The sequence below is a fragment of the Mauremys reevesii genome, linkage group 8, assembly GCF_016161935.1.
Source record: "Mauremys reevesii isolate NIE-2019 linkage group 8, ASM1616193v1, whole genome shotgun sequence".
Taxonomy (NCBI): domain Eukaryota; kingdom Metazoa; phylum Chordata; order Testudines; family Geoemydidae; genus Mauremys; species Mauremys reevesii.
Window position 1 is genome coordinate 30,315,210 of NC_052630.1, and position 17,035 is coordinate 30,332,244.

General features: G+C 43.5%; 1 protein-coding gene and 1 long non-coding RNA gene across 3 annotated transcripts in view; one reads left to right on the forward strand and one right to left on the reverse strand.

Moving 5' to 3' along the window:
• LOC120369960 overlaps positions 1–3,085 on the reverse strand; it is a 50,171-nt gene extending 47,086 nt beyond the window's left edge. For both annotated transcript variants that reach the window (XR_005583529.1, XR_005583527.1), the window contains exon 1: positions 2,860–3,085. This is a non-coding gene — a long non-coding RNA (uncharacterized LOC120369960). The remainder of the gene's footprint in view (positions 1–2,859) is intronic.
• Positions 3,086–3,292: 207 nt separating this feature from the next.
• The window catches only part of C8H5orf58 (chromosome 8 C5orf58 homolog), a 94,939-nt gene continuing 81,196 nt past the window's right edge, over positions 3,293–17,035 (forward strand). The window contains exon 1 of the mRNA XM_039483829.1: positions 3,293–3,437. Within this exon, the coding sequence (XP_039339763.1) occupies positions 3,423–3,437 (15 nt within the window). The 5' untranslated portion in view covers positions 3,293–3,422. The remainder of the gene's footprint in view (positions 3,438–17,035) is intronic.

Below are 17,035 nucleotides of genomic sequence, written 5' to 3' on the forward strand. Positions count from 1 at the left end.
ACAGAGAGCAAAGCATATGATTTCTGTCTTGATGTCTTTAATTTCAGATAAGAAAAACAGCCAAGGGAGAACAAATACAAGGTCTTCCTATGATAGAGAAAGATGAGTGTGTGTCTCTGAGTAAGAGCCTCCTCCATCTTGAATTCCCTCACATCGCAGCTCAGAGCAGACAAGCAGGCAGCCTTCTTCCATTTAAAATTACAGAACACAGAATCATGGCAATAAACAGCAAAGGCCACAAAGAAATTTGAATTATGGTAATTCCTGATTGATGTGCTGAATGCTCCCACTAACAAAGGCAGAAGAGATTGGGGTATAGGGAGGGAATCCAGCCAGAGGTGACATGGGCAGGGTCAGGTTGTCTCTGAATCAATCACATAAATGTGTTTGTACTAGCTTTTTAAAAACATCTTTTGCTTTCTGTGAAATCCTCTGTCATTTGATTCACTGAAGATACCACAGAATGAATTGTTCTGACACATTGCTAATGACCTGGGGATGGCACATATGGGATGGCACAGGATGTCCCATTCTGAGACAGTATCACAGAGGGAGAATTGCTAGGAAGTGCATGGAGGGGGAAAATATATTATTCAGACAAACTTTTGTAAAGTATTTCTGCATAAAATGCTGCCAGGAGCTTGTTTAGTGGGATGGAAGCGGCTTTCTTTCCACCTTTGCAATTCACCTTTGAACACAATTAAAACCTCAGAGATTTTACAGAAGGGGGGGGAGATTTTTTGTTTGTTTGTTTGTTTGATGAGAAAAGCAGGGAATTTGCCAAGCCTCGTGACACCAGTACTTGGCAGAGCCAGCATGGAGGGTGTGGTAAAGCAGCAAGAGCATAAGCACATTCTACTGAGTTTTGAGCTCCTTTTTATTTATTTTTAATGGACTTTTTCAAAAGCTGCTCTTTGCACCTTTCCCAGTGAAATCCAAGTTAGTGTGATTGCATTCTCATGCACCTACCAAGTGTATCCAGGAGACTTCACTTCTCTCTCTCTTTCCCTCTGGATTTCAAGAGTAACACTTCCTGATCACCCAGATTAAGGATTCATTGCATAGTGAGAAAGACCATCATCAGTGATTTTGCATATAGGTAAACCGAGGCACTGGGAATTTATGACTAAGATCCGGCTGCTACTGAAAGAAATAGGAAATCGCTTATAAAACTCATTGAGAGCAGGACTGTTGTGTATGCAAATTGCTCAGCATCTCTCAGTGAGTTGGTAGCAGAGCCATAAAGCAGGAACACATGAGTTCCAGTCCTTGCTCTAATCAAACAAATAATTATAATTTCTACAATCTCTTGCATGCCACATCTCGAGGCGCTTAAGGTAATATAATATAAATGAGATCTAGAAAGTCCTCATAAAACTTTCCTGTTCCAATTACACAAAATTAGTCTTCAGTCTCTGAAATAAATTTTCTCATTTGCATTACAACAATGGGCAACTTTTGTTTAGTCCTACAGCCCAGTAGAGTCAGGGGGTTCTACCATTGCATTATGTATGTCTTTGCACAGAGCAAAATCTGAATCTGCTCTGTTGTATGTAAAACAAGCCTGGATGAATAACTTTGGGATTGCATACTGGCCAGGCTCTAGCCACGTGCCAAGTTAACATGCTCCAAATATTCTTTTCCTGAATATGATGCAGACAACACACTTCTTTCTGCTAAGCAAAACATTAGGAGCTGGGAGGGGCAGAAAAATAAATAGAATGTGGTAGATACTGTAGCTAAAGAAGCCAGAATGTAGCTGGGGGTGGGGGTATTATGATGCAGAAGCTACTTCTCTTTACCGATGAATCCATCCTTGCCTGTATTTCTTTTAAACAGCTAAAGGCAGAGTTTTCATGTTTACAGATTGGTATGCATAACCTAAATGAGACTTTAAAGGCCCAATCCTGCAACCCTTACTCAGTTGAACAAATCCACTAAAGAAAGAAATTGTCTCACTGACTTCAGTGGGATTCTCAAGTGAGTACAGGCTTCAAGATTTGGCCCTAACTGATACAAGTCACAATGATCTATTGAAAGCAAGATCACCCCCAGAAAGATATGCTCATTTCCCTAACTGCATTTCCTGTTAGTGCATTATAGAAAAAGGAAAGAAAAAATAAGAAAACTCCCCGCTTCCCCCATTTGATATGAGTTATAGATTTCTTATTCTCTTTCTTCATTAACTGTGAAATGACTACTATAGCATTTTAATTGCTGCCTGAGGGTGGATAAAAATAGGAATACAAGGCACACATTATTATATACTCTGCCAACAGCCTTAAAATGAAATTGTATTTTATGGCACTATAGATCATGTTGAAAAATGTGATCAGTAGCAGATTCTAAGCAAATCAAGATTGTTACTTGCTTGTCTTGCAGAGTTGGTGTTAATTGTTTTATAACTGCATGAGCTGCACAACACCCTTTGATTCATGTAACTGATAAGCCAAAACATTTGAAACACAGCTGACAACTCTGCAGTGCTGTAGGTGGAAACAGATATTCTGGACACTAGTAGTGGGTATGGATGCTCATGGCATAACTCAGAGTTATAAATGGGTTACATCATGCCCTCTTGGGGTGGGGGTATAGGGAGGTGGGGAAGGTCACAGGAAGGCTAAAGATATTTGGAAATTTCTACCAGTTGATACTTAAACTTTCTGAGGTATAGACTCATCAGGGAGGGGATGGAAGGAGAAGTCAGAGTTCTCCTAACTAGGGAGCAGGTAGGGAGGTGTACACAAGAGGTCAGTAAACTGATCAGAAAAACACTCCCAGGAATACAGCAGAGGCCCAGCAAACTCATCTATCGGTGCAAGAGAAGAAGAAAATGGAAAATGGGGGTCACTATCTCACCTTGCAGGAGTGATAGGGAGGCTATTCTGGTCTCGCTCTGCTAGGCAGCAGTTGATGAGGTGAGAAGCCAGAGGTGCCAGGAAACAGGTTGTGTGACTCCTTTAGCATTAATGTTAATGGGTATTAAAATTGTAGACAGTTCCTGACCCTTTGCCAGGGGATAACAACCCAGGGAGAAGCTCTCCCTGCGCCCATGCTGCCCCAGAAGGAGGGATTTCTGCACAGCTGAAGCAATAGCCTGATGCCTCTCACAGAACTCCCTGTTCTCAGACAGATTTGAGGGCTTTGGAGTGGGGCTTCCAGCTGATTTCATCACCCCTCTGGCAAATTTCACAAGGAGTAATATGGCCCTGCAGCTCTACAGTGTAGGCACACAATTAGGCATCTGCAGGCTAAGAAATATGAGCTAAGTTCTTCCCTTCCTAAAGGAAGCAGAGAAAGGAAAAGAAGCTCTTACTTAACAGCAGCTTAGTAATTAGACCAACATTTTCAAGTTTGGTGGCCTGATTTCCAAATGTGCTCAGTACTTGCTACCTCCATAAAATTATACCACTTTCTTGGAGATGCAGTGTGGTCCAGTGAGTGGGGTATTAAACTAGTAGCCAGGAGATTGCTTCAGTCACTAAACAGCTATTGGCCATTTGTGTCTGTTTCTCCTCCCACACTCGTCTATTTAGACTGTAAATTCTTTGGTGCAGAGTGTGTCTCTCACTCTTTTTTTGTACAGTGCCTATCTCAATGGGGTCCTGACCTTCATTGACACTGGTGGGTTCTATTGTAATTAATAATACATGCATAAACATGGATTTAGGTTCATATTTTTGAGTACCCAAGGGTAGGGCCAATATTTTCAGTAATTTTGTGTGGCAAAAGGAAATAGGTTTCAAGCTGAATGAAATTATGCAGAACATTTAGGAGATATTTGGGCATGGAACAACATTCCAGCATCTTCTGGGATTTGCAGGATGATGTCATGAGCTAAGGCGAAGCATTTTTTTGTGAATTCCTCTGCATGTGGCATATGTTTTTTAGTGTATGTTAAATATTGTTATGGTTAAGGTTAACTGAGGAAAAGGCAAGCAGCGCTATGTTGTTATTTGCTGTGAAGTGATTCAACAAATGTTTGAACAGCTGTTGCCGAACTATTGATATAAGTGCAGTAATCATTACTGTAGGAGTTTTGGTTGTTTATAGTAAAATAGGATGAATCAAATAACCTTTGTAGGAGAGCACATGGCTGAGGATTAGGTATGCTTGTGGAGAGATGTTGTAATGTATGATGTCAAATCCAGCTTGGCCGCTTCAGTGAGCTTTGTACAGGCATATGGTTTGTGATGCTCAAAATATGAGCTGGAATATAACAGCTGGAAGCATGCCTCCAGACGTGATATACACTAGCTCCTCTTGAGCTAGTGAGCTAAAAATAGCAGTGTGAACTTTGTGGCAGGCATGGCAGCAAGGGCTTGCCACCTAAGCTCAAACCCAGGGGATCGGGTGGGCTTGGACTTGGGTGGGTAGCATGTGCTGCAGCCCAACCAGCAATAACAACACCGCTATTTTTAGCACAATAGCTCATGCAGCATTAGCATGTGTCTGCTGACACAGGCTGGGAGGCATGTTCCCAGCTGCAGTGTAGGCACACCCACAGAGTTTAGCCTGATTGAGTAGGAACAAGCAGCTCTGGGACTATTCAGGATGGTTGCTAATTTTACACAGGTTCCTTCATTTATGCTTTAGTTTTCTGAGATTCGTTCACCGTTACTGCCCCAGCACCATCTTCTACAAGGACAATTATAGTAGCTGGTTGATCAGTGGTGGAAAACCAGAAATCAGCTGTGCTCATAGTATATTCTCAATAGCTTGTTATGGAAGGCAAGTGCAATTTTGTACTAAAAACAGATGGTTGCTGTCATTTTATTAACAACCTGGTAGCTCAAAGAAATAGGGACATACAGTGATTATTGGAAAGAGCAAGAGTCAGCACTTCAAGGCTATCCGGTGTGCTGAACAGAAGGCAGTAGAAAATAAGGCTGAGAGATTTGGACACTCAGTTCTCATTAAAATGAAAGGGAATTGTACATCCCAATCCCAAAGGCAGCTTTGAAACTTTCAGTGTGGGGAGAGATTGTAAAAGAACACAGGGACAGATTTTTAAATGATCAGCACCCAAAAAATGGGGCAAGATTTTCAGCTTATGTTCCAGCACCTAAATAAAAGCTAGATTTTTCCAAATGCTTTCGCACCTAGCAGCAGCACAGTGTTTTGCCGAGCCTTTGGAAAATCCAGTCATCAGTTGTGGTGCCTAAATGGGCTGAGCCCTTCTAAAAATCTGGCCCTTAGGGCTCACTTTTACCTCCAGAGAAGGAAACCTATGCTGGGATGGGGAGGAGATACACTACTTGCAAAGATGGGAAAGTGGGGAAGTAGCCCTTCGGTGGCCTTTGCCATACCCATAAAGCACTGTAACTAGTATCCTGAGCATACTTGCAGTTGTGCTGGAGGAGTAGCAGGGCTGGGTATCCCCCTGGATATGCTCCATTGGGTTGCTAAACTCTGCAGAAAGATCAAGGATGGATTAATCACAGGAGCTGAATGGCTCTCCTGTGTGTTTCCTGTAGGAGACAGGTGAGGCACAATGGCAAGTAACTGCCAGTGTACCTGATCTGTGGACAAAGGAATTAACGTATGTGGAATAAAGCACCCTTTGTTGCATTCCTCCACATTCTGAAAAATCCCTTTGGAAACCAACAGCAGGAGCCAAATAGTTCTCTAGGCATAGTACATGGAAGAAATATGTTGCAGCACATACAAATTTTTTTTCTTAAAGTAATTGTGTATAGTCCGTCAGTTCGACAATGACATTTTCATGCTCTCTGTTTTTGTGGATTCTGAAGTGACTCTCAAGTCCAAAGTGTGATGTGCATGCTCGTGAGCCGATTGGGCAGGCAAAGTCATTGGTGAGCGTCTTGGTAGCTGTTGCAATGGTATGACGCTTTTCCCTTGCAGCTAACAATCAATTATTTCTGTCCTCTTTAAAGGCTTGGAAAGCTCTGAGTGTTGTGTGTTGCCCTGCTCATCTATTTAATGCAGCCTTCTCAAGATCATCCGGTTTTATTACACCAAAGTGTATGCCATTCTTGGTGCAGTCCTTGTAGCACTTTCTGGGGCAGCCTTGATTCTGGTGTCCTTTTGCCAATTCTCCATAGAAAATTTTTCTGGGGAGTCGATATTCAGGCATTCTAATGATGCGTCCAACCCAGCATAGTGGGCTTTTATCAGCATGGCCTCAATGCTTATGGCATTTGACTTTTGGAGAACCTTGAGGTTAGTAATTTTGTCCTGCCAGCAGATCCCCATAGTGCGCACAAACCGCATATGGAAGGCCTCTAGCTGTTTCATATGCCATTTGTATGGTGTCCAGGTCTCACAGCCATAGAGGAGAGATGTGAGCACAAAAGCATTATGAAGTTTTATTTTTGTTGAGAGGGTTATGTTGTGGGATTTCAGGACTTTGTTACATAACTTTCCTAATGACTGAGAAACTTTCTGAATCCTGTTCGTGATCTCTTTGTCAAGAGATCCATAATGGGAGACGTTGCTTCCGAGATAGGTAAAACTGTCAGCTTGCTTTAGTTGGTTTCCACTAATGGATATGCTAGGGGATATAGCACAGAGCGGTGAAAATGATTGGTGTAACACTACAATTTTCTCCAGGTTGATTGTGAGACCAAACAATTTTGATGCTTCACCAAAGTGATCTATGATGCACTGGAGATCTCTCTCTGTGTGTGCTAGCAGGCACAATCATCTGCAAAAAGTGCTTCTCTTATTAATAGTTCTGTTACTTTTGTTTTTGCTTTAAGCCTTGTAAGATTGAAGACTGAGACGTCGTGTCTCTATCTGATGTATATGCCGCTGTTCAGCCCATCTGTAGCATGGTTGAGAACTTGGGTGAAGAAGAGGTTGCACAGTACGGGGTCAAGGACACAGCCTTGTTTGACTCCATTTGAAATGGGAAAGGAGACAGTGAGGCTAATGGGATAGGTCAGGGGCTTGAGCATTGACCTGCTAAACCCAGGGTTGTGAGTTCAATCTTTGAGGGGGGCCCTTTAGGGAACGGGGGGGGGGAAGAGGTCAGGAAGGAATTTTCCTCTAGGGCAGATTGGCAGAGGCCCTGGAGGTTTTTGGGGGGAGGGATTGCTCAGTGGTTTGAGTATTAGCCTGCTAAACCCAGGGTTGTGAGTTCAATCCTTGAGGGGGCCATTTAGGGATTGGGGCAAAAATCTGTCTGGGGATTGGTCCTGCTTTAAGCAGGGGGTTGGACTAGATGACCTCCTGAGGTCCCTTCCAACTCTGATATTCTGTGATTCTATGAGACCTCCATTAAAAGGTACCTGACCTTGCATCCCCTCATGAAATAAATGAATGATCTTTATCAGTTTTGGTGAGCAAGCAAGTTTGCTGAGGATCATCCATAATCCTTCTCTATTTACTGTATCAAATGCTTTTGTCAGATCGATGAAAACACTGAAGAGATTCATGTTTTGTTTGATACATTTTTCTTGTATTTGCCTGATACTGAAAATCACGTCAATGGTACTATGACCATGTCTGAAAACGCACTGAGTCTCAGGTAGGTTGGCTTCTGAGACAGATGAAATCAGTCAGTCCAGGAGGACACGAGCAAAGATTTTTCCAGAGACAGATAGGAGAGATATCCCCTGGTAGGTATCACAGACCATTTTGCTGCCTTTATTTTTAAATGAAGGAATAATTGTGGTATCTTTGAAATCTTCTGGCATTTCTTCACTGTTCCAGATGTCAGTAAGGATCTTCTGGAGTGTTGTTATCAGTTTTGGACCCACATATTTATATATTTCTGCCGGTATTCCATCTCTGCTCGAGGACCAGGGCCGCCCAGAGGGGGGGGGGGGGAAGTGGGGCAATTTGCCCCAGGCCCCGCAGGGGCCCCCATGAGAGTTTTTCGGGGCCCTGGAGCAGGGTCCTTCAAAGGTACCACCTCTCCCATACACTCCATACACTTTAATCTTAAAGTAAATAAAATGCCCTAATAAGGTATGCACATGGCTGGACTGATTTTAGGTGAAAAACAATTGGTTGCTGCAGAGCAAAGTGACAATGATATTTAAATAAATAGTTGTTATTTAAATAAATTAGTGCTATAGACATGAGTACACACTGTGTTCTGAGTTACCAATCAGAAAAAGAGTTTAACTGTGTTTGATTTGAAAACTGTTAGAATCCTTTATTGGTGTCTGCTAGGTTATTCCATAGAGCTCGGTTTTTCAAGGGCGAATACAGAAGAAGTAGCATTGGTGGGTGAATAGGTCTTGTGCTGTTGTTCATATAGTGACTTGCAGTATGATTTCATAGTTGTTCTGCGGTGGATGGCAAGCTACCAGTGCCATATACTTTGTGCTTGTTTAATTTATACAAAAAATACCCAGTACAGGTGATTATTCATCTAGAAATCACCATGCAACACTAAATTAGAAATAAAACAAAGAGCAATCTAAAAATGGCCTGGGCGCTTGGTGTTTTGAATTAGCATTGTCTATTTCTAAAATGTTCTTTAAACATTTCGAGGTATCCCTGGTTAACTTTACTTTTTACTTCATGACTTTGTTTTAGATTACCATTTGTTCTAATGAACATTGGGCCTTTTTACTGAGCCACAAAAATTAGTTACCTAGAGGAGCAACAGGAGAATCACTGATATTAAGAGAAGTAATGACACACAAACCTCATGAAACTCTAATGGTTTTGTAATCATTTCAATAATTCTTTCACTAACAATTAAAAGCTGGCATCTGGGCAATGAATCTCTCTGCAGGCAGGCATGAGAATTAAAAGGTTGAATAGTGCAATTGTCTTTCTTATGCTAATTTAGATCTTAATAGATTTTAAACAAACAAAACCAAAGCCGGAAAGGGACTTGTGATCTAATTTTAATTTAATTTAAATTAAAATAATTTCTAAAAAATATTTCATTCAACCTTGGGCAGCAAGGAGAACTTCAGAAAGCTCATGCATTCACAAAGACCTAATGTTCAGCGCTTCATATGAGAAACAGCCAAAGCTGGCAGGGACAATTTATTTACCTCAAATGTTGGATGCATAGGGGAATAGCTCTCCATTACCCCCTGTGGTTAAACCTAGTCCTGCCTTTAAATTAAAACTATGGGTCCAGAGCAGTGGTGGGCAACCTGCAGCCCACGGGCCACATGCGGTCCATCAGGGCAAGCTGCTGGCAGGCCACCATTTGTTTATATTTGCATGGCTGCCCACAGCTCCCAGTAGCTACGGTTCATTATTCCTGGCCAATGGGAGCTGCAGGTTGCCCACTACTGGTACAGAGTCTCTGCTAAAGTCAGTGGACCTCATCGATTTCCACCAGCTGAGGTTCTGGCCCGTATAAAGTATTTGACCATGGGGTATTATACTGCCTCTCAAATCTCACCATCAGTATGTTAGGTCTCTTATGTGCCATGCTATGAAGTTTTGTGCATTTGGAGTTTGTTGCTTGAATCTCTCTGGCAGGTTCAGGACAAGCTCAAGGCCACTGTCTTTAAAATTAAATAATTGAAGAGACCTCACATTGCAGTGAAATTTCAAAGCCTTCATGGTTATGGAGGGAAGCAAAATATGACTCTGAGGGACTCTGTTGAATTATAATGTATCTATATATGTTGGAAATTATTGTGATTTTGTGCTCTATAAACTAGTAATAGTATTTGTTCAAATAGTTGTTATGCGATTTCCAAGGCTTCTTTCAAACCTGAGTGAAAAGATCTTCACATTAACATGTCATGTCCTTGCATAAAACTAAAAGAACATTATTTTGGCTGATGTCTAAACATTCAGGATACCTGACTGATAAAAAGTAATAGCTACCATACCAGAAAACATGTTGTTCCACAATTAGAACATAGACTTATTCTGTAATTAAGCACTGGCCTTATAGATAGTTAATAACATCCTTGTGTAGTCCAGCCATAATCCCTTAAAAATAAAAGCAGCTGTCTATGTCTGTAATGACTGGTTTGTAAGAGTGATAGCTGACCTTGGGTTTCACTCCTGTCACTGTCTGACAAATCAATTATTGCTTACAGACAGCCACTGGTTTCTTTAGGATTTGTGTTTAATTAAATTTTACTTGGAGAAACTGACTCATTCCCAAGCAGTTGTTTCAAAATATAAGATACAGTTCCTTACCACTTATGACTTATCCCTTACATTACTACCCAAGTCACCATAGGCATACATTGCTTTTAACACACAAGAGAGTAGCAGTCAGGTGCAAAAATGACCATCCAATCATTACATTACATTCAGCGCTTCATATGAGAAACAGCCAAAGCTGGCAGGGACAATTTATTTACCTAAAATGTTGGGTGCATAGGGGAATATCTCTCCATTACCCCTGTGGTTAAACCTAGTCCCACCTTCAAATGAACACAGTTTTAAAACTATGGGTCCAGAGCAGTGGTTGAACTGCAGAATTTGATCAATTTTCAGATGTCAATTTTCTTTGGGAGCAAAACTTTACAAGGGGCATTTGATCTGATAAGCAAACCTAGCTGCATAGTTGTATACAGGCTAACAAAATACCCTATTGTCAATCAAACATGAAGTCTGGGAAAGTGAAATCTAACTACCAGCTACCCAACCAAGAAGCTTCTGATCTAGCTTTGCTAAAGACCTTGGATGCATTGACTGACTAGCATGTTTGACCTGAGGCTGAATATGAAATAGGCTTTTTACCTCTGTTTGCCTTTGCTTTTCCAGGCTAAAGTGAAGATTGTGTTCTCTGACACCTCACTATAAATCCAGAGCGACTCCCCTGATTTCAGCAGTGTTATCCCACAGAGACATTTGCATAATTGAGATCAAAACTTGACCCTAAATACCTACACTGGCCAATCATGCCTCCATTTGCACTTTGGGAAGAGTGCACATGGCTCATTGCGTATGCTGGGCCTCAAAATTCAGGAAAGATGTGGACAAATTGGAGAAAGCCCAGAGAAGAGCAATAAAGATTATTAAAGTTCTAGAAAATATGATCATGAAATGACCACAAATAAACATTTCCCTACCTTCTGAAGTCATTAAAGAATCCAATAGTAATGCTCTTCAGAAGGACAAGAAGCACACTGAATTTGTGGCTGAATTAAACAGGCCTCTTATTCTCTAGAGCTTGATATTTAATGTACATTAGCCCAGAAACAGCAGATGATAAAAGATAAGATGAGAATTGAGATTCTCAGAATTTGCTAGCTTCTGTTTCTGAAAGCCTGTCTAACATTTATGAGGTTTCATAACAGCCATTGTTGAAGGCAGGAATTAGGATTCACTGCAAAAGTGCCACTGTACACAGTTCCTCTCATATGGTCATCATAATCATCATATCATAATACCTGAATGCCTCACGATCAAGAGATTTTATCCTCTCAACACTCCTTTGAGGTATGAAAGTATCCCATTCTACAGATGGGGAACTAAAGTACCAGGTAGGTTAATGGTTAGGCCCAGATCCACTGAGGTATTTAGGCTCCTAACTTCCACTAAAATTAATGCAGAGAGAGAGCACCTCCCTCTGGCCCCAAGTTTGGTACCTGCCACACCCCTCTAGTCAGCATTTCCTACTGGTTAGTGTAGGTTACTCCATGTTCAGCTTGCTGGCTTTTGTGGATCCTATTTTTAGGTACCTAACTCTCCCCATGCATTGTATGGGGAGCCTGGGAACCTAACTTAGTGCTGAGGATCCATTAAGTGGCAGGGCACCTAAATATTAGACATTTCAATATTAAGTCCAAGACCCCTTGTGGTAGAATCTTGTGAACTGACAGGACCTGACTGCAAGTATCGGATGTGAGTCAGCTCCTCTCTGATTGCCTCCTTCTCTCCTGCCTGTGGTGTCGGCGCATTGATGGCTGTGTGCCCCGCTCCTCCTGGCCACTGCCACCACTTCGCTGCATTACATGTGCTGCACTGTGAGCATGCTGACGACCCTCAGTGCCTCTCACCCAGGCTATCACACAGCCCAGTGAAGCAGTGGCAGCTGGCATGAGCCAGGCATACAGCTGCTGGTGTGCTGCCCCACAGGTCGGAGATGGTTTGTGGGAACAGGGCCTGGGCAATGGGAAGCCCAGCCATAGCTTTCCCCATGGATGAGGTGGTGACATTATGATACAGGTTTATGGGGAAGCAGTAGGTTTGAATTGAGTCTGAAAATGACTTGACACTCTCATCATGGGGCTTTAAAATTAGACCCCAGCAAGCCTCTAATTTGTTTTTAGCGCCAAGTGAGTTGTCCAGGGTACACTGGAAGCCTGTGGCTGAGGCAGTAAACCCACGGGGCCTGAGCGCTAACCAGTGCCTCACACACTAGATCATTCCTCCTACTCTAGGCATGCACTCCAACATAGCTCCAAGCTTCCCTTCGTGCTAGGTCTTCACTTCATTACACAGGCAACTGGGTCACTGCCCAGCTTTCTCTTCATTGGAAACACAAGATGCTCCCAGTCTCCCTCATGCATTTCACATTGCCCTTCTTTAGGAGATGCTCCTGGTCAAGTCAGGCTGTCTGTTTCCTTAAGGGACAGAGTCCTGTCTAGCTGGGAACAGGGCCTGCGAAGCATGAGGCTAAGATGCCTCATTTACTGTGCAGGGAAGTGGGAGGAGGGGGGAGGATGAGGCAGCTGGTGTGTACAGTGTGCGCAGCAGTGGTGGATTATGTAGTTAGCCTTTGTCCCTTCCCTCCCCACACCCTTCAGCCGTCCCACACCTGCTCAGCTGCCCTACCTCTCACTGTCCCATTTCCCTTCGGCAAGCCTCGTCTTGCACCTGCTGCTGGTTCCCCTCCTCCCCTCACACTGACTCCACTGCACTGCCTGCTGCCACTGAGCTCTGACTCCAGGAGGCATGACCACTTCCTGCCCAGTGTTTAGAACAAACACAGGAGCGTGTCTGGCTCCTGCAGCAGCTCCTCCACCTTCCCTCCAACCCCCTGCACCAGCAGAACAGCCACAGAGGTCAGGCTACAGTGCTCCTCTCCTCTCTTTGAGAGCGCAGGGAAGAGGATCTGCTGCCCATAACAACCCTGACATGCTCTCAGCTGTTCCTGCTGGGGTTTAAAGACCTCACAGCTGTTCATAGGGCCAAAGGGAGAAGTAAATGCCAGCAAGGCTGAGGTTGTGGTTGGAAAGTAAATGAGCAAGGGTTGGTAAGAACAGAGCTGGGGGTAGAGCCACAGGTTTTGTTGAGAGTGATAATTGTTAAGGTCATCTCTAGAAATGGCAGGGAAAGGTAGAAAGGAAGCCATAAAAAGGGTCTGAAACATGCAGCTGGAGGAGTCTAGATCATTGTCATGAGTATATGACAGTGGAGATCATAATACTGAGCAAAGGGGAGAAACTAATTCACTGGCTGGAGACTTTACTTATGTTTAACCAGGAAACATAATTTAGAGGAGGGTAGTAACTTCCCTGTCTTTGCTCCTACAAATAAATCATTGACTAACACCTGTAGGCTCTGGCACAGCTGTGCCACCAGCTATGCCCAGTGCACCCTTGAACTGGCAGGTGCTGCAGTGGGTATACAAAAGGCAGTATTTGGTCTGGTGTTTCCTCAAGATTGGCAGTTCACGTGAATATTTTTTGCCTCCATCTCCTTACTCTGGGATTGCAACAAAGCTGAAAGCAACATTTTAAAGGGACAAATGAGCTTTTCTTGCTTTAGACTTCTTAAACCTCAAACTTTAAAGTTTGCTCTGAAAATTACACTTTACGGGCCTGTCCTGCACCAGGGAAACACTTTGACTTCAGTGGGAGCAGGACTGGGTTGTAACATCCGGTCCTGTGGATCTTAAGGTTCTGGTTATTAGAATTATTTGTATTACAGTGCCCCCTGCAGTTGGGCCCCATTGTGCTAGATACTGTACAAAAACTTAGGCCTGGTCTACACTAGGCATTCAAATCAGTTTTAGGAGCGTAAAACCGATTTAACGCCAAAACCGTCCACACTAGGAGGCACCTTATATCGATTTTAATGGCTCTTTAAACTGGTTTCTGTACTCCTCCCTAACGAGAGGAGTAACGCTAGTATCGGTATTAACATATCGGATTAGGGTTAGTGTGGACGCTGATCGACGGTATTGGCCTCCGGGAGCTATCCCACAGTGCACCAGTGACCGCTCTGGACCGCAATCTGAACTCGGATGCAGTGGTCAGGTAAACAGGAAAAGCCCCGCGAACTTTTGAATATTTCCTGTTTGCCCAGCGTGGAGCTCCGATCAGCACGGGTGGCGATGCAGTCCGAAATCAAAATAAAAAAAGAGCTCCCGCATGGACCATGCGGATGTGATCGCTGTAAGGGCAGGCAAATCCGTTCTATCAGCGCTCCGTTACAGAAGATGAAATTCAGAATCCTTTTTTAAAAATCTCCAGACAGACGCCATAGCAGGGACTCCGCGCACTGCAGCGTGACAAGCGTAACGGAAAGCCAAAGAATCAAATGGATGCTCATGGACTGGAGGACTGAAGCTATCCCACAGTTCCTGCAGCCTCCGAAAAGTATTTGCATTCTTAGCTGAGCTCCAAATGCTTCTAGGGTCAAACACAGTGTCCGTGGGTCAGGGCATAGCTTGGCAATCTACTCACCCACCCCCCACCCACCCCCAGAAGCGAAAGGTAAAACAATCCTCTGACTCTTTTACATGTCACCCTATCTTTACTGAATGCTGCAGATAGACGCGATAGTGCAGCACTCAACACCAACATCCTTGCTCCCCCCCCCGCCATGGGTGGCTGATGGTACAAAATGATGGAAATCCATCCTCATCATCAGCCTCAGCTGATGGTACAAAAGGACTGGTAACCGTCCTCGTCATCAGCCTATTGGCACTAATTTTTCTGGTGGATGGATGGTGCAATATGGCTGGTAACCATCCTCATCATAGCAACAGGGGGCTGAGCTCCATCAGCCCCCACCCTTCATGTGTAAAGAAAAGATTAAGTTGCCCCTGGACTAGCAGTGGGATGCTGGGCTTCTCTCCTACACACTGCTTAATGTCCTGTCTGGACTATCATAGCAGCTGGAGGCTGCCTTCCACTCATTTCTCACTAACAAGTCAGTGTGTCTTATTCCTGCATTCTTTATTAATTCATAACAAAAGATGTGTGACAATGCTACGGTAGCCAAGAAAGGCTGGGGGAAGAACGGAATCAACAGGTGGGGTTGTTACAGGAGCACCCCCTGTGAATAGCATACAGATCATAATTTCTGCAGGCTCTGACACAGAGCAGCTGTGCTCTCTGGTTCTATGATACGGTGGTTCTCTAGTACACTTGCCTATATTAGGCAGCACTGATTCTATTTTTAGATACCAAAAAGGAGGGATTGACTCAGGGAGTCATTCCCAATTTTTGCTTTTGCACCCCTGGCTGATCGGCCAGGGGCACTTATGACAGCAGCAAATGGTACAAAACGATGGAAGGTGCAATATGGCTAGTAACCAATCTTGGCTTTTGCGCCCCTGGCTGATCGGCCAGGGGCACTAGCAGCAAATGGTACAAAAGGACTGGTAGCCATGATCATCCTCAGTTCCAATTGATGGAAGGGTTTGGATGGTGCAATATGGCTAGTAACCATCTCTGCTGTCATGCAAAAGCAAAAGCATGCTTCTGTGTAGCGCTGCTGAATCGCCTCTGTGAGCGGCATCTAGTACACATACGGTGAGAGTCACAAACGGCAAAACAAGCTCCATGATTGCCATGCTATGGCATCTGCCAGGGCAATCCAGGGGAAAAAGGCGCGAAATGCTTGTCTGCCGTTGCTTTCCCAGACGAAGGAGTGACTGACAACATTTACCCAGAACCACCCGCGACAATGATTTTTGCCCCATCAGGCACTGGGATCTCAACCCGGAAGTTCCAAGGGGCGGGGGAGGCTGCGGGAACTATGGGATAGCTAGGGAATAGCTACCCACAGTGCAATGCTCCAGAAATCGACGCTAGCCACGGACCATGGACGCACACCACCGATTTAATGTGCTTAGTATGGCCACGCTCCACCCGATTTTATAAATTCTGTTTTACAAAACCGGTTTATGCAAATTCGGAATAATCCCGTAGTGTAGACGTACCTTTAGTAAGAGAGTCCTTGCTCCAAGCAGCTTTCTGTTTAAATAGACAAGACAAAGGCTGAGAAGCAAAATGATTTGCCCAAGGTCACACAACAGGTCAGTGGCAGCTTTGGAACACCATCTATTGCCATTTCCAACATGTATCTAAATGCTGTATCTATTTTGATGGCTGCAGTGTAAGCACCGATTAGTCTATGAGCTGATTTCAGAGTTGCTGAGTGCCTATGGCTCTCATTGGTTCCAACCAGAGATTAGCATAGTCTTTTGATGGGTTTCTGGTGCTGAGAGAAGAGGAAAGTAGCACTCTTAGTGGACTGTTATTGAAGGAGGCTTCTGGGTTTTAACTTACTATAGAAGTTAAACATTTTCATTTTTGTAAATGATACAAAAATCCTTATGAAAGCAACAGTGAAAGCAGATAACTTCTTCAAAGTACTTGCAGGTCCTATTTGAAGGCAAATGGAACTTCACCTCTACCCCGATATAATGCTGTCCTTGGGAGCCAAAAAATCTTACCGCATTATAGGTGAAACTGCGTTATATCAAACTTGCTTTGATCCACCGGAGTGCACAGCCGCTCCCCCCCCCCTGAGCACTGCTTTATCACGTTATATCCGAATTCATGTTATATCAGGGTCGCATTATATCGGGTAAGAGGTGTATAAGAAATGTTGATCAAACAAAATTACTCTGTATCATAAAGCATTCTAGTAAGAAATTATGAATCAGTTTAAATGGCACAGAAGGGTTAATGCAGTTACTTGTCATGACAAGAGGCCTGGATTCACAAACTAACCCCTTCGCCAAAACTCATTGGTCATACAAATTTAGAAGAGGCATAAATCAAACGTGTCAGTGTAAAATGCTATTGCCTACTAAACATGATCACTGATTTGGAAATAAATTACTTGTATTTAACTATAAAGCACTTGCCAGTTATTTTCTTCCGTGAATTTATTTTTATGCATGCTTTATTGGAAATGTGGGAAATACTGTTACAGTTAGTTCCTG